Below are 18,643 nucleotides of genomic sequence, written 5' to 3'. Positions count from 1 at the left end.
GCTCCAATAAAAAAATCTACCATCTCAAAATCTCTATCAATGAAAATATCTACCATGATATAATTACTACCAGAAAAAAACACCACCAAGTTGCATTTATGGATAAAACTCTACCGTTGGAAATCTCTACCTTCAACTTTAGAATGTATATTTTACAGACAATAAATTTATTTTTAATTAATTGGGAATTATATGGGAAGATTTAGGAATATGACTATTATTTAGAACTTATTAATTAATAAGCAATTAGCATTTGGGATTTTTAAACTAAAACAATTCAAAAATTTCTTCTCCAATAGTTTACTATTAGCTAACGAAAAAGTCGTGTTAATTATATTTTCTGAAATGTGCACTAAACGCTCAAACAATATTAAATAATTACCCATTAATTAATCAGTGCAGAATAATAAAATTATATTCCTAAATCTTCCCACATGATTCCTAATTAATCAAAAATAAATTTATTGTCTGTAAAATATACATTCTAAAGTTGATGGTAGGGATTTCAAACGGGTAGAGTTTATTCATAAATACAACTTGGTAGTGTTTTTTTTCTGGTAGTGATTATATCATAGTAGATATTTTCATTGGTAGAGTTTTTGAGATGGTAGATTTTTTTATTGGAGCGGAAATTTTCTAGGTAGGTATGATTCGGCTGACTTTAATTGGGTAGAGCTTTATTTTTGGTAGAGTCGCTTATGGCTGAGAAGTATACCTGCCGATGATCTCACGTTGATCTTTTACTCCTACATTACCACACACACATATTTCCATTCAAACTTATAAAAAAAAATAAATAACAAGATAAAATAAAACAAGAAAAATAAGGAATAGTTTAAATGAATCGCTCGTAAAAGTACAAATTAACGACAACATTTTCTATCACTATTTTTTACGTCAAGTCTATTTGAATATTAATATATTTTAGACCATATATCTTTTTTTAATGCTCTCGTTTACAATTAAAATTTTAAAAGGTATGACAAAAAAAAATTTAATTATTATATTTTTTATCATTATTATTATTAATATTATTATTATTTTCCTTAGTGTCCCGCGTGACAACGAACTGCCCACTGTCCAGGAGGTGGCGTCAGCTCCGACCCTAGTAACTTCTCAGGACATGACATCACTTTCAGTAGGGTGAGAACTTGTCGTTAAGTTGGCTATCTGAAAGTCTTCATTGAATTCTATACTGTAGTATTGTGACAAGAATGATATTATATTCATCTAGCTCTCAATTCCCCCCACTAAAATATCTGAGTTGTTATCCATCCTTATCACTACATGGTATGTAATGCTGTCGCCTGTACAGCTCAGCTGTGAACATGTGCGAGCGGGTTTAGTTATTATAAGTGATTGTTTAATTTTGTGATTCAAAGTAATTTGTGTGAACACATGAATAGTTATAAATATTAATCGTGACAGAGAATCATATGGTGTGATTCATAGATTACAAGCAAGGAAAAAACGTTAAAACAGCTTTAACAAATTGTTATCATGTGCTGATGTATGAAAGTGGTGATCGATTCTTCAGTCCCTTATGTTATAACTATTATTTTTATAAGGGTGAACGATGAATTGGGTTTTTAAAACATCATAATTACATATTACTAACACAAACAGTGGTTGAATTACAATTTATAACTTCCGTTAAAGTGTTTAAAATTTTGTTTCGTATTTGACGGGAAGTAGCAAAAGACGATCAGCTATTGATAGAAAAATAATAAGAAACGAAAATAAAATTAAGTATGGCAGGACAAACAATAAACGACAGGTTGCTTGCAGCTAGGCATAGCATTGCTGGCCAAGGTCTTGCCAAAGCTGTTTGTAAAGCTACTACAGAGGAAATGATAGGTCCAAAAAAGAAACACTTAGACTGTAAGCATTCATTTGTGTAAACATCCTATTATATTCCTATTTGATTTTAAAGAATAGGGTTCGGCTTTTTGTTTCTGTATAGAATCTGATTCAAGTACGATAATGATTTTTACATGTCTCAACTGAATTTTGCTTTTGAAAAACTGACATTCGAAAGCTACAATCATCAAGTTTTTGACATGTATATATAGTTAAATTATATATACAGTTGAGTGACTTGGTTTTAATTTTAGATAAAAAAAAAAAATGCTTGAAATCATTTTCATTTGTTTATATATTGAACTATAAAATTTACTTATGTAAATTAATACTAGCTTTATATGTGAACTCTCGGAAATTCATTAAAATGACAAGCAAAGATGAAATTATTTTTGCGCTGTCAATTCTTTTTAGTTCCTATTTGTCGTTACGTAGTATAGTTGGTTTTCATTTTAGAGATTTTTTAAATCGTATATTGTGAAGAATCAGTTACTTATCAGATGCTCTGTATTTATTAATTTATATTGATTTTCCAATGTTGAAGTTCACTTTTGCGCGTGCTCGACCTTCATTCTCATTTTGGTACTGTAAAGTAGATGAGTTCTATAACGGTTTACAAATTATGTTTTCAATTGATGTTTATAAACAAATTTTTTCCGGCTAAATTGGCTCTATTTGTTTTAACTTCCCGCCAAGAAATTCAATTGGAATTAGAAAAAAAAATGGGAATTTATTGGTTTAGGTCGAATTTTTGTAGGCTGAGTTATTAACAGGTCTTGAAGTTTTGAAGCCTTAGGAAGCTATTTTAGTAAATTTCAAAATGTTACCCCAGTGTACGTATGCGTGCATGTAAATATTCTACAACTTTTGAATGGATAAACTGATTTAGATCCTCGGTGCGTCATTCGAAGCAGCTTATCAATTCCTAGATTTTATAAAGAATTAAACTTGATTTGTTCAGTACGTTGCAAGTAATTCAAAAAGTAATATTTTTAAAAAAGTTTATTTTTTTGATAGCTTATAACATACATTATGAATTGATTTTAAATTCTAGTCAGCTTTACAAATCTAAAAACTGCATCAAATGCCAGATTAACCATTCAAGTAGGATCTTTTGTTAAAAAATGTCGAGAAAATTTCTGAAAAAGATTTTTTTTTTCCAATAAAATCGAAATTGCTGAACTGATTGATGGAATTATTGTTTTAATCTAGTAAACTACGTTGAATGCTGCATCGAAAATAAAACATCGGTTGATTCGTTCAAAAGATAACGGCGACGAAAACTTTAAAAAATGACATGATACCTCAATTTTAGATAAATTTTTTTAAAAATCTAGCGAATGTAGAAGGCCCTATACCCGCTTACTTTTCATTGGAGTGAGATTAAATTACCCAATATTAATGATTAAAAAAAATGAAAAACCATATTTTTTTTATAGTTATTTTTTGTAGTTTTAAGTATTACAATAAAATTTTAGTTTGAAGAACAATGTTGATAATTGATTATTATTAATCTTTTAAATAAGGTCCTTGAGTGTACCCATATTCGCTCGCTAAAAGTTGTGATATACCATTATTCGATCAACACATGGCCCTATATTCCCTCGTAGGCAATATCAACTAAACTATGATAAGTTTATTGATTTGGAAAATAATTTATAAATTATAGTACTTTATTCTTTTATAATATAAAATTCCGTGAATTTTTAAAATATATTTAATAAGATATAATTAAACAATTCTTAAAAAATTTGACGAAGCCTAAATTTAATCTGACGAATGAACGTTAAAATAAAAAATGCCCGACTGAGCGCAATTTTGAAAACGGTCATTTAATTTAAATTTATAATCTATTATAAAATGATTTGATACATTATATTTTAATGTATTTAGATTCACAAGTAATTATTTATCAATAATAATTTTTTTAGTTGAAATTTTTTTTTATAAAAACGCATTAAACAGTTAAAGTGAGCGACTAATGGTACTGAGCGGGTATAGGGGCTATTACCTTATTGTTTTTATTTTTATTTAGGATTTTTCCAGAAATTTTGTCATAACCCATCATTATTAGTCGAGTAGGTTTCGAGAATACCAGTAGCTCAAGAATTGATATGATAAGATATACATATACATTAGGGTGACCCAAAAAAACCAAATGTTTTTTTTTTAACTTCTAATGGGTTCAAAAGTTACTTTATATTATAAAAAAGCTTGAAAAATCCAAAAGTTTACACCTCGAATGTTCATGATACCATAAAATACATAAATTATTAATTTTCATTTTTAATTACAAAACTTTTTAATAAACATCTAGAAAGAAATTCGTTTTTTTTTTAATTTAGTTAATTCTATGACAGTTGGCAGTAAAAAAGAAAAGATTTGATGGTAAAGTAGAACTTTATGATATCACCGGTTTATATATTTCGCACGAATGATGCGAAGCATCAGATAGTGCTTTACGATCGAAAAATTTTTTTCGCCTCACTTCGGCAACTATTTCAATTATTATATCTTTGTTGATTCATGGAATTAAGATATGTTGCACAGCATTTTGAAGATAATTTAATGGAGATTATTTCCATACTTTTCAAAAATTTATTTAGTTCAATAAAAACCGAAAAAACAAAAATAGTTTAAAAAAATTTCCTGTCCGTCAAGTATGAAACCCGTAGACACGATTACTTGCGAAAAAATCCAGTAATTGAATCAAATTTTTTTTTTTTAAATTCTTTGAAAGATTTGTAGCACCCCTATTGAAAATGGTTAGGTAACTCAGTGTCGTTTAATTACAATTAATAAAAAAATAAAAAGGTTGTAAAACTATACATATAAATATCTATGTAAAATTAATATGGACGGTAATATATCTATACATTATACGTACATTTATTCCACCAGGAGCGCTTGCACATTACCGTCCTAGTACAGCTGTTTTTTTTTGTGTTATTGCTAATTGGTAAGCCTGAATTTTTTCAATTCAATTCTTTATTTTTATTTGTTTTTATTTACATATATATATTCTTTTGTTATTAATTAAGATATTTTGAAAAAATTCTTTTATAATTATAAAAAATTACTAATATAATTAAAAAAAAAAAACAACAACAAATTTTAATGACAGAAAATTGTAAATATTTCAAATTTATTCGTACTTCCCGCCACTTTGTTATTATTTCATAATAAATGAGCATTATGAGTCGTGCACTTTTGGATTCTCCAAATTTTCTTTAGTATGTGATTGGTATTCTTTTATATTCATGATTTACTTTATTTTCTTTTTCAATGCTGTGCTACTAACCCCACCGTATAAAACGACCGAAAACCGAAAAATTAAAGAACGCATCTAGATTTTTACGTGTATTTGATTTTTTAAACTCTATGATTCCATCACGATGAAAAGATGGTTTTAGGTTTGAAAATAAAATTTTTTGGAAGAGTATTCTGGGGATTAAAGATATCGAAGAGACATTTTTATCATTATTTTCGAGCTTGTGCTCGGAAATGTTGATCATTTTTGGCGCTGGTCTACTGGGTAATCCGTTTTTTAAATTTTTAATAGTTTAGAACCTGATTATTTTTTAGTTTTTGGAAAATGCAGTGAACGAAGCAATTTCATTTGAGTAAAGTTTATTTTGATATCCACAATTTTTTGATCTGTTTTTTTGTTGCAGATTTAATTCACTGTACTAATGAACCGAATGTTTCAATACCACAATTAGCTAATCTTCTGGTAGAGCGATCGCAAAATACAAACTGGACTGTAGTTTTTAAAGCACTTATCACTGTACACCACCTACTTTGTTATGGAAATGAGGTAAATATATATTTTTGAATGCTTCAGTTTGATAAAACTTAATTGCATTTACATTATCATCCATTTTTGAACATTTTTTACATTTGTGGTCTTGCAACGTACAGTGTACTCGATAAACCCAGATCAGCTGCATTGCTTTAAATAAAGGAACAAAACTCGTTCCTTTATTTGTTTGCCAAAACTTCGATCGATCACCCCCAAAAAACGGTTCGATAGATCAATTTGAAAATTCACAGGGTTATTACGGGTACACTACGCTAAAAAAAGTCCCTGGCAACGTTAGTCTTTTTATCGATATTTACAGAGTAGTGGACGATTTACTAAAAAACCAAAAAAAGTCATTTTTTTGTACTTTTGATGGATGTTAAAAATAAAAAAATTTTTTTTCTTTTTTCTTCAAAAAATGATGAGAGTGTCTTGTAGGGAATTTATTCAAGTTTCTAATGTCGCCCTTCAATTTACTGTGTCATGTATCATTTTTGTTTGAAGGCTGATATCCCTGCGGCAAATCGTCTTACGAGGTTAAAAAAAACCAAGTTGAAGCTGAAAAATTTCGTGAATATATTTTACTAATAATTATTCCTTTTAATTTTTATTCATTATATTTATCTAATTGTCATTTTGCTTGGTGCATACATTTTCGCTCAAGATTTTGTCCCGTAATCTTACCCCTGATATTTTATAATTTTTGTCTGTTTTGTAAAAACGGGCTGGTGCCCACGTGCACTAACCCAGCCTGAGGAACTGGTTCAGGCGCACTTTCCTTTTATTTATTATTTTGAGTTATATTTATTATTATTATATATCATTTTTATTACCCGTGGATAACCACATACGGATTCTAGGTTTTTTTTGCGTTTTCGTCACCAAAATTAAAACGGTTTACGTTATATACTAGATCAAATGATCTGAAATTTTTCGGAAAGTTGATGGCCAATGAGTTCTTTCGATTGCTACCTTAACCATCAAAGTCGGTTTATTAGTTGAGAAGTTATAGACCCCCCCCCACGCATATGCACACCCACACACACACACACTCGGGCATCATTCTGAAAATAGTTAGAATAGCTTCCTAGGACCTCAAAACGTCGACATTTGATGAAAACTCGATTTTCGAAAATCAGGATGATAACGTTCTAATTATTAAATAAATTAGGTCAACGATTTACTTTCGTAACCCAGCGATATTATGTGCTGTGACAAATAAAAATATTGTTATATTTTTCCACTATCACAACCACCAACCAGTCCTGGCATGTATTAATAAAATAATTATTACGACAATGGGTTATTATATTTTTTTCAACATCCCGCTAAGAAAATCGATGATTTTTTAAAATTTCGGGAAGTCATTGTTTTCTCACCGATTTTTGAAAATCGAGTTTTCATCAGATGTCGACATTTTGAGGTCCTAGGAAGATATTCTATTCTCAGAATGATGTCCGAGTGTGTGTGTGTGTGTGTGTGTGACCGGTCTATAACTTTTTAACTAATGAACCGATTTGAACGGTTCTTGCGGCAACTGAAAGAGCTTGTTGGCCATCAACTTCCCTGAAAATTTCAGATCATGTGATCAAGTAAACCCGAAAATATTTGCGAATTACGAAAAAAAAAAAAATTTTTTTTTTTAGTTTTTTATTGATTTCTCAAAAACGAGTTGAACGCTCGCCTTCAAAACCTTCTAACCAGCTCTAGAACTTAATAAAACGCGTCGATCGCCACCTCAACCATCTCAATCGGTCAATTCGTTTGAGAGATATCGTCGGAGAAAGAATGATAAACGGTTTTTTTCGAAAACAACTGCATACCAAAGTATTTTCGAGCCCAAAAAGCTCGAAAATGTACTCACGACAATTTTTTCGAGACTAAGGAGCTTGAAGTTCTAGGATTGGCTCGTAGGCTCAACCGATAGACCGATTTTTTTTTTCTTATTATGAAATAAATATTGAGTTTCTTTAAATCTGTGTTATGATCTGCTGAATGTAAGTAATTTTATACTTTACAATCGTATTAATATATTCCAATAATATAATTATATATTCTATGCAAACTTTCATTTGTTTCCCAGACGTATAATTTTTCATTTTTTCTTACTCCAAGAAATAACAATATTCTAATTATCAGAAATTTATGTGGGACAAATAAATATTTTCTTGACTCATTCATAAGTGTAATATACTTTTTATTATGAATTGAGGAAGATTTTTTATTTGATCTAATGAAATTTCTCATTTCCAGTATATCATTAAGATACTATACCTAAATCAAGTAATATTCACATGTAACTTTGAACTATGTTTTTCAGTTTATATAGTGTTTCATAATGTAATTAATCTATTTTAATGAAAAAACCTATGTTCTTAAATATCCATTCCTTTAAGTTAATCAAAAAATGTGTTTCTATTTTTTGCAGAGATTTACGCAATATCTAGCGTCGAGTAACAGCACCTTTCAGCTTAATAACTTTTTGGATAAAAGTGGTGTTCAAGGTAAGAAAAAAGGATTATGATTTGAATATTATAAGTAGCGACATGAGCGACATTGTATTTCGTCGTGAACAATCATATTTTTCAAATTGTTTGAAAACGACGTTTGTTTTAGATAGATTTTCAGTTGAGTCAATTGCTTATCTGGAGACACGATCGTGTCTTGTCCCAAGTAAACCTTTAAACACATAAAAACGTGTGTACTGCGCCACTGCGAGACAACCGTATCTGTTTTCTTTAATTATAGGTTTCTTTAACTATTCACTTTTTAAATCAATAATTGTAAATAGTTGTAATTTGTTAACCTATAGTATCATTTTATCTATCCACAATTATTATTTCTGTCTGATTTACATTTAATCGAACTATTTTTGAAATTTAATAAAAAATAAAAACCCGTGTTCAATGGGTCCACTAGTTGAATATTAGGATTCAGTCTCACCAGTCGAGAAGCTCTACTTTCTTAAAACCAGTTTAGCTGGTCCAGCAGCTTAGCTCATTATCAGAGTGCCTCTAACAACCGATCAATTTGAGCCCGCTAGCGCTAACATCAGCACTCAGTTCAACTAGCTACTGTACATATTTCCAGTGGCGCCACGCTTATTAACTCAACTCAACGAATTGTTCAGCTCAGTACAGGATGCATTCTACGCACTCGAGGCACTCAGTTCACAATTGGATCTCGCTGAATCCAAACTACTAGCTTATCTGCTCATAACAAGTTTGACTTATCAAATCGGGAGCAACCGAAGATCTAGCTGGGATTTTCCACCAATTATCTCACACTCACGGAATTTAAAGAGTTTTTAATCTCAAGTATCAGGGCTCAAGAGAAACTGGAAACAGCGTCTCAGTCCAAATCATCTTCCACTCAGCGTACTCAACATCAACAACGTCGAGGTAACAGCACTCATACTCATCATATAATTTCGTATTAGCAGCACTCACTCAGCAGCAACGTACTTAAAAACTCACTTAGACAACTCATCAGCCATCACCTAACCCTTTTACTCAGCAGCAGACTCCAGCAGCATTCAGAGTCAATGTGACTTCTTTTGTGGTGATCATTATATTGTACCGTGTTTTGGATTTGTCGATTGACATCAGTACCACGGCATCAAGTGAAATTCTCCGAGAGATTACGTCCGAATCGCTTGAGCCATCATTAGCATGACAAACATCAGGTGCGGACAAAAAATGTGGTCATTTGTATCATACTATAATACACTACCACTATCCTACTTCAGATCAATAATCAACACCCTAACTTAACGGCACGCTGCAAAGCACTCATCCAATCAATAATACCACATGATGCTGCATTATAACTTACAGATTCAGGTATTTATTGATTAATGGACTCATTTGAAGACTTTCTATCATGTTAACACAAGATTTTTTCCACTCACACCATTAAACTTACTGAAGTACGTTTGAGGGTACCTGTCAACATAGAAAAAGCCGTAATTCTATCATTAGCTTCTTCTCTAAATGAGATTACTCGGCTAAGTATTTAACCGATAATATTTATTAATTGACTCAGGTTCTGAGATCACTTTTATTTCAAAAGCTCGAACGCGCAAATCAAAACTCGAGAGCAGTCATTTTTTTCACTACTATACGAGTAGTTGGATTAGTTATTGCTGGAAAAACTTGTGGAGTTGTCAAAATCACCCTCAAATCAAGACATTCACCTCAGCCTATTGATATTAATGCTCGTGTACTTGGTGAATTAACCACCGCTCTTCAAGTACGATCTTATTCAAGTACACTGATCGGGCACAAATCCAGAAACTTTAACTATAAATAGCATCCTTATTTCATATTACTAAGTTTTATCAACATAATACTCGGTACTAACTCATATGGATTAATCATTCAACTACAAATCCATTAAAATTCACTAACAATGTCAATTGGCCAAACGACGTTGTTTAGGTTGATAACTCAGTCCAGTCAATTCATCAGATTCCAAACTAGTCTTCACAATTCAATGATCAGTCTACTTAACAACTTCAAGATATTTTAACGAGATTTTGAAATCAGGAATAGATATCTATGATTAAAGGGATATTTTAGTCTAGAGGCATATACTTTAGTTAAAAATCTCTACAATGTCTTTTCAACTGTATGTTGGAAACTTGATCATATAGATCCTGCACCTAGCTCTTGGAAATCAATTGTGTCATACGACTTGACTCATTATAAAGTTTTACGAGAACATAGGACTACAACGAAATTTCGTATAGTCCTCAATGGCTCACAATCAACTGACACAGGCATCTCAGTCAACGATGTTCTTCACATAGGCGTAAAACTGCCATCATATATTTTTGACGCGTTACTTGGTATTCATCAAGACTTTCATCTTCAACATCGATATGGCCAAGATGTTTTGACAGATTCTGGTCAACCCGTGCGACCTAGTGCTTGTGCTTATTATTGAATTTTCTTATAAATATAAATAACAATTTGTAACTAAATTGAATTGAAAGAATTATACTGCGTATGCGTCGCAATTTGTGTCAGGTATTCTCAATATCGTGAATATCAAAAATTCAAATATCCGCGCTAAATTAACCTCAACTTAATTGTAATATATTTTATCGAAACGATTTATTTCAATAATATTTAGCGGGCTTCTAATTCATTTTTAATTAATAAATAATTTACTCATGTCGAGAAAAAATCCTGACAATTAAAATTTTAACGAATAAATAATTCTCTGCATGCACAGAGGTTAGAAATCAAAAGTAATAAATTAAATAAAAATAAAATAAAGTTTATAAAAGACGATAATAAAATTTAACTGGGAAATTTACCCACGTGTTTGACAAACTTAATTTTTATGATTTATTATTTATTACTAAATCTTTAGGCCAAAGAACTTACGTCGATTTGTCCCAAGTGTTGAACCATAATGTAGATTCTCCTAGACTCGTAAACTGGACTTCAGAAATATCTGTGACGAATAAAACTTTGACAAAAATTTTAAGGCATCTGCCTGACACGAAATGGAAAAGACTGAGTTGTCTTTGAGCAACGGCTCGATTTGGCTGGCCGGTTGTAATTAGTTAACTCGAGGTGCCTGGTGACGAGGTGCGCCTGATCTACACCCTACCGTCACGTCGCCAAATTAAAATTGAACTGACTCAAGGGCGGGTTCGCAAATTCAAAAAAGGCGCGAAATTAAATTTTTGCTGACCTGGCAGTCGAACACCAGGTTACCCCGTCACAATGTCTCACTTTTATCCGTGGTGTGTATACAACTTTTCGCTGAATCTGCACATGAAAGTTTCAATTTTTGTCTCTGTTTGTGGAAAGAATGGCGCATGTGCTAATTTTTATCATTTGTTTTCTCATAAAAGGAAAGAATTACTTTCTTCCCTCTAAACAAGGCAGGATTTAAAACTTTTGGCTCAGGTACGGTGAAAATTTTTTTACGTATTATTTTATAGAATTTAATATTTAATATTATGATTATTTCTTGAAATAGTTATTGGTATTTTTAAATTATATTGAAGTTAATAATACTGGTAAGGCAATCAAGTGATAACCTGCCTTCATTTATTTATTTCTTATATATTTCTTGGTGCTAATTATTTATTATTTCAATTTATTATACTTTAGCGATTGTCATTTTGCTTTGCGTTCACACTCTCCCTAGAAGTTTAGTCTCGAGATTTTCGCCCTGAATTATTAATTTTGTCCATTGTATAAGAACGGGCTAGTGCAATCGTGCTCGAACCCAGCCTAAGGAGCTGAAGCCGGCACACTTTATTATTATTTTTTTTGTTATAGTTGCTATTATTATTTATTATTATATTCAAATTTATTACATGTAAGTAATCTGTAACAAATAAGATGGAAATTTTCGCGTCTTCGTTGCGAAAAAAGAACGATTATTGATATACATTATCACTGCCGGGAAGATTTCAAACGGCAATGGCACAGCGCTACGGGCACAACACCACTTTCTTTAATGCACATAATAATCATGTCGGTAAGAGGTGATTTTTTAGCAATAAGTTCGTAGTTTTATATTTTTTAATTTTTTGATATCTCCTATCTTTCATAAAGATAAACACAAACGACCTATTGACAATTGATTACACATTAAAAAAAATTTTTTTTTTATTTCAAACAATAATAAACAACATCACTTGATGTCTTATTGATATTTCTCTTTTTTTCAACATTTTTTGTTACTATTATTATTATTACTGAAGTATAATTTTTTAATATAATTCCTTAAGTGAAAGTATGCTTAATGCGTACAGTGAAAAAAAGATTTATTTGAACTGACTAAGATTTATTTGAACCAAAGATATCGTATATTTGGATATGACTAAATAAATACTTGATTGTGAGAAAGATATGATACAATTGAACACATTTAATTACGTGAAATAAGTGATTCATTTGGGATAAAGAAACGATCCGATTGCTGCAAATAAATGTTAGTTGGGCTATGTGCTTAAGTATCTCCAAATATTCCGTTATTTGGCACAAATTTAATATCTTTGCCACAAATACATAATTTACTTACCACCCATAAATTGAATTTTTCAGTCAAGTTATAAAATTATTTTAATCAACTGTTATTTTTATTTGTGCCAAATATATTAATTTGTCATTAAAGAATATTTACAAAAAGGTACAAATAAATTGATTTATTCGTGACGAATATTCATTTTTTTCAGTATAAGGAAGATTACCGACGTAAATTTCAAGCTATCTGCATTATTTTCGATATTTAATACAGATATATGCAAAGTTACTATTTGATATGATATTTTTTGTTATTGATTCGCGTGTTCTAATAATAGGTTATGAACCGAGAGCTTCACATTGATTGAAGATAGAGGTTAGTGTGAACAACTTCTTTTAATTCTTCATGAAAGAGTAAATTAATGGAAAAATCAAAAATAAAATTAATAGTCGTTAAATTAATTGAATTCAACAAAGACAACTATAATACTTAAAAAGCACAAAGCACAGGAAATGTTAGTGAAAAAAGATGCATAAAGTTATGTGAACAGAAAGCAAAAGTTACTAAAGTCTATCATTAGAGATAGTGCATACGCAAGAAGAAAGGAGCTTGAAGAACGAATGGAAAATATCAAGCAACTAAGGCAGTTACTTAAACAGTAATATTGCAGTGTATGAACCTAATCTTAGAATAGTTTTCCTGAATGATACGAGTCAAAAGAAAGTGCGAAATTCCGCAGTGAGTAAGCATAAGAAAGATTATAAATAACTATAAACCAATAATGTCTGAAATTCAGCAAAATATTGATGAGCAAATATTCTGAACTCACGTAACAATGATTAAAAAAGTGGAGGGTTAAGCAAAATATAGATTGGAGGATCTAGAAGATCATATATTAACAGAAATAGCAGTGATCTCTTTACACAAGACAATGATTTGAGAAGAGAAAAAGTGGTGAGAGCTCGCGCCAGTGGCACGTCTGAATTCAATTAGATAGCTGATGGTCATTTTCATGGTTTATAATCTCCATATTTACCAACTTGATATCACAACTGCTTACTTGAATTGACATCTAAATGGAAACATAATTATAGAAATACCGATCATGATGGTCTCAATGTTGATCTGAAATAATAATTCTGTAGACTAAGTTCAAGCATAATAATTATTAGATAATAGAAGTAACGAAGATGGTGTTTGCAAACTAGACAAAACAATTATGGACTTCAACAAAGAGGTCGAAAATCGAATAAGAGAGAAACGATGTTGAAAGAGATTGATTTTTATATGGAAAGAAACTCCTGTTTTTATGGTGCAAATCGAGTCAGTGATATAATGCTTGTCGCTTTATACGAAAATTACATATTTGAGACTAGGTTCGCATGAAGATTTCCGTCACGTGGCTTCCACTAACTGCCTGGAAAGTTCTGGAAGAATTTTTCCGGCGCGTGGTTTACATGACCTGCCTGGAAATTTTTATTGCGTGGTAAATCCGACCTCCCTGCCTGGATATAACGAAACTAATTTAGTTGAGTCCGGTTTTTGATTCATTTATTACATGATAATTGACATGACAATACTCTGCGGACATGACGTTTATTTACGTATTTTAATTAATAAATATTTTGGTCTTTCTACCTTGAATATTTTACGAAATACCTATCACGATTTACGTTGATTTTGATTTACGCCGCTTGTCCTGTATGAGTTGTCCTGGTCCATGTCTTGTTCTCTCTAATCCATGTAGTAGGTTCTAGACCATGTATATCTCGTGTAACCGGGTCGTCTCGAGTTCTTTTCTTTTGATTAACTTCGTTCTCGTATCAAGTTCTCAGTTTTACTCGTCTTTGTCAAAATACTCGAACTCTTCTTCAACCTGCTATTCAGACGCAATCAGTAATAGTTGATTAAGAATACCGGCTTCTTGCTTGGTATTCGACTGTCAGATGGGTAAAAAATATTGCTTGGTTCCACCAGGAAAAGCCAAGTGTGACTAAATTAATTACCTGATGTTCGAAACTCAGCAGTCCTTCGTGTAGATAGTTACCCGGTCCTCCCGGCTCTGTCTCATCTCTACTGATGTCTTACAGTTTTATCAATTTCACTCGATTGTCTTCAGGTGTCATCGGAAAGCTCCTCTACTTAATTATGATTGGGTCTAGCGTGTGAGTATTTTCAATTAGCGCGCCCGGCGACAAATCAAAAATTTATTTGAATACTCTTTTGGCGTTACAGGTAGGGTAAGTAACCATCGGTGAAAAATCACGATGTTGATCGATAATGTAACTCAATTTACCCCGTTACAAATTCATAAAAAGAGTTGTCTGAGATTTATACAAAAGAAGCTAAAAATAGAGTTACTTTCAATTTTCCAAATAGTTTTGAGAGCTGGTGGCAAGTATTTGCACATCATCTCTTTGCAGTGAACTTAACATAAAATTTTAGTCGTAACTCTCTGATAACTTGAAGTCAATGTGGCTATCAGGCGAGGTATCTAATCTACCTATAATCATAAACAAAGGTACTATGATAGCCCCATAGACGGCAAGTTGGATTAAATCTGCGAGAATTTGACGTAAACATAACTGCAAAAGCTTAGCGTGCACATTAATCGACACCAGCGTGCGCTCAATTTGAAGCATTTTTTGCTCCTAAATTATTTTGCAATCAACTTGACGACTAATATCTGTGTCGATTTGCCTTCTAGTTGTGGCAGTAGATTCGAGTCGTTCTACAATTAATCCTTAACGCCCACATGGGGTGGCTAATCACCTCAGGATCAAAAAAAGTGGAATTATTATTTCCGCATATTTTGTCTTGTGGATATTTTGTGGCATGGAGAATTAACTGAAATCGAGCATATTTTAACTGAGATGATAGTGGCCAGTATTTTGACGAAAGTTTTTTTTTTTTGTAACTCATTAGCGATGGATTGACGATCTTTTGATAAAGCTTTTGTCAAAATTCCATATACTTGTGGGGCGCTTACATTAAGTGAAGAGTGTTAAGACTATATAATTGATCATGATATTTATAAGTTGCCATCTGTAGTTACTAATCGGTATTCTTTATGAAAATTTTCCTCAACAATTATTGTATATATCAAGTACAATTAGCTACGTCGCTTGTTTTTACCGATCGAAAGTTTTAGAAAGTATTTTATCAACCCATTGCAATACATTTTTGATGATCGGGATTTCTATAACTAATTTGGTATCTTTTTATGTTTGGAAGCAGCAGGGGCACGTGTTGGTAAGTTTTAATTAAGATATCAATACTATTCATTTGAGTTGATGATTGCAAGCAATAATTTTCCATCATATTACTTGTTTAATTAGTTTATTATGAGTGAAAATTATAAGATAAGAAATTATACTATTTCGACTGAAAATTTAATGGAATGAGTAGTCTTTATTTGTAATTCTCACAACTTCTGTAATTTAAAAAAGCTTATGCAATAATATTTTTCTTATTGATCACTATTTTAATGTGTTTTAATGACTCAAGTCAGGTAAGTGTGGTCAAATAGCCTTAGAGAAATATTTTATCCATAGTGTCATAAAAGTTCAGAAAATCTAAAAAAAATCACACTTCAAACGTTTTATAACTTTCGATACTGTTAAAATACAAAATTTTCCGGACTATTTAAAATTTAAAGTTAGAATCCTGTTGAATCAAATATCTATTTATCTACAAGATCAAAATATTTTTGTTTCCCAATTTATCGTAATCGTAAGCCAATGTTGTTATCACTACTATTGAGTTTAACAAATCCATAATAAGTAAATCCAATGTCTACATTTTAAAAAAAAAATTTTTCTTTGCTACGATCTATTTTCTTATTCGGAAATCAAGAGAGGTATGTGCGTTAAATTTCTATGATATCAGTACTTAAATATGTAGTTGTTTTTAAAACTTCTAATCAAATATCTTTCTAAGGCAATTTCATCATTCATACCTGGTCGTAGCCATTAACATTATATTATAATTAAAATCAGAATCATTTTTAGGCTATGATATGTCACCATTTATCAGACGATATGCGAAATATTTAAATGAAAAAGCTATGTCGTATAGAAGTGTCGCCTTCGATTTTTGCAAAGTTAAAAGAGGGTATGTGTCTTTCTCATAAAGGGGAAATGTTTATTTTTCTTTCCACTATTATCTTGATCATTTCTGAAACTATACTTATATGATAATTTTTTTTTATTTGACAGAAAAGAAGATAGCACCTTACGTACTATGAATGCTGAGAAACTACTAAAAACTCTTCCAGCACTGCAGGCACAGTTGGATAGTCTTTTAGAATTTGATTGCACTGCAAATGATCTCACTAATGGTGTGATAAGTATGGCATTTATGCTTCTATTCCGGGATTTAATACGACTTTTTGCTGGTTATAATGATGGTATAATCAATCTTTTAGGTAGTTATAAAATTTTTAATTTTCAAAAAACAATAATTTTTAATTTATCAAATGTATTGCTTTTTGTGATCTCTTATCTAACTTTTGTTAACATTATCATTTTCAGAGAAATATTTTGACATGAATAAGAAACAGTGTCGAGATGCTTTAGATTTATATAAAAAATTCCTAATAAGGATGGATCGAGTCGGTGAATTCTTAAAAGTTGCAGAGGTAATGTCAGAAATTATAATAAAAACAATAACTCACCATCTATTTCAGCTATATCGAATACTTTTAGTATTATTAAGCTATTAGCCTCTTTACCGAATTTCATAAAACCCAGGTACCAGAGCTGCGCATCAATTTAGGCAGGGACAAATCCATCTGACACCTGTGACGTAAAATTAACCAAATCCAAAACAATAAAACAATGAATTTGCAGATATTATTGAATAATTTTTTGTTTACATAATAGTAAATTTATCACCAAAAAAAGTCCCCGGTGCAACATCGTACTACAACGAAATTAATAAAAATATTTTAGTACAGCTAGTAAGATGGTTGTGTTGTCGTGAGTTATGTAGAATCAGCAATAAAAAAGATTCGTTTAAGTTATTGTTTTATATTAAATTTTCTTAAATATTTTTTGACACGGCTTCTGGCACATAATTATTCATTATTAGTGACTCATTATATAATTATCTCAAATACAAGCGTGCATAGATAGAGGAAATACTAATAAAATTTGTATCCCCGAGTAGAAATGAAATCGAGTTTTGGTCCAGTTTTTGGCTACTTTGACTTGACTTGAACTAGAAACTGGCTAGGATAATATCAAGTTTCTATTCAGTAACTGGCCAGTTTGACTAGAGAACCAATAAAACGGCGACTTTGAAAAAACTGAGTCTTTTAAAGTTTAGGTTCTAAGGCTATCAAAATTGTCAGTTGCTCGGAAAAATAAAAAGATTTGTTAAACCAATACTCATTCAAATCGGATATTAACTAAAATTAATGTAACTTTTCCAAATTATACCACTAATTCTTATGCAACAGACAGATAGACAAATCTAACCTAAAGCATAGACACGTATAGATCAATAAATAATCATTAATCTATATTGACAGACATAAAAAATGGATTAATTAATTTGAATCAATTGTAACTTGAAATTTAAATAATGAGTTATGAACAAAATAATCATAAAATTTATTCATTTAGCATTTAATTGTTTTCAATATCGGAAGTTTAATTTATAAATTTTAAACTTTAAAATCGGTAACATTAATATACTCTAAGTATAAATGTAACATTTAAATCAGTATTAAAAATTAAACAATATTACAATAATATTTATTATTGTTTTTGACTGTCTTTCGTGTATTACACACTTTATTCTATATACTAATGAGTTGTTAAGACACTTTGAAAATGCAAGCAACATTTGTTTGTTTCATCCCTTGTTTTAATGCATTTATAACGGCTTTTTTAAGGTTACTAGAATATTTCTTTGATTTTGGTAAGTTGAAATAACTACGACAAGTAAATATAAGCGGAAATAAAAGCTCAAAGTTATCTAACT

General features: G+C 30.8%; 2 protein-coding genes across 8 annotated transcripts in view; one reads left to right on the top strand and one right to left on the bottom strand.

Moving 5' to 3' along the window:
* Positions 1-15,886, bottom strand: part of LOC103572636 (ATPase family AAA domain-containing protein 2) — a 38,967-nt gene extending 23,081 nt beyond the window's left edge. Inside the window, exon 1 of the mRNA XM_053737671.1 lies at positions 11,056-15,886. The gene's annotated coding sequence lies outside the window, so the exon portion shown is untranslated. The remainder of the gene's footprint in view (positions 1-11,055) is intronic.
* The window catches only part of LOC103572642 (phosphatidylinositol-binding clathrin assembly protein LAP), a 36,877-nt gene continuing 19,433 nt past the window's right edge, over positions 1,200-18,643 (top strand). For 4 of the 7 annotated variants that reach the window (XM_053737677.1, XM_053737679.1, XM_053737676.1 and 1 more), the window contains exons 1-7: positions 1,298-1,881; positions 5,535-5,677; positions 8,091-8,166; positions 15,893-15,907; positions 16,666-16,768; positions 16,873-17,081; positions 17,188-17,294. In XM_053737677.1, the coding sequence (XP_053593652.1) occupies positions 1,752-1,881; positions 5,535-5,677; positions 8,091-8,166; positions 15,893-15,907; positions 16,666-16,768; positions 16,873-17,081; positions 17,188-17,294 (783 nt within the window). In that variant the 5' untranslated portion in view covers positions 1,298-1,751. The other 3 variants (XM_053737678.1, XM_053737674.1, XM_053737675.1) reach the window with 3 other exon arrangements.

The sequence above is a fragment of the Microplitis demolitor genome, chromosome 3 (genome assembly GCF_026212275.2).
Source record: "Microplitis demolitor isolate Queensland-Clemson2020A chromosome 3, iyMicDemo2.1a, whole genome shotgun sequence".
Classification (NCBI taxonomy): domain Eukaryota; kingdom Metazoa; phylum Arthropoda; class Insecta; order Hymenoptera; family Braconidae; genus Microplitis; species Microplitis demolitor.
Note: the sequence above shows the minus strand (reverse complement) of the source record. Positions and strands in the feature narration are given on the sequence as shown.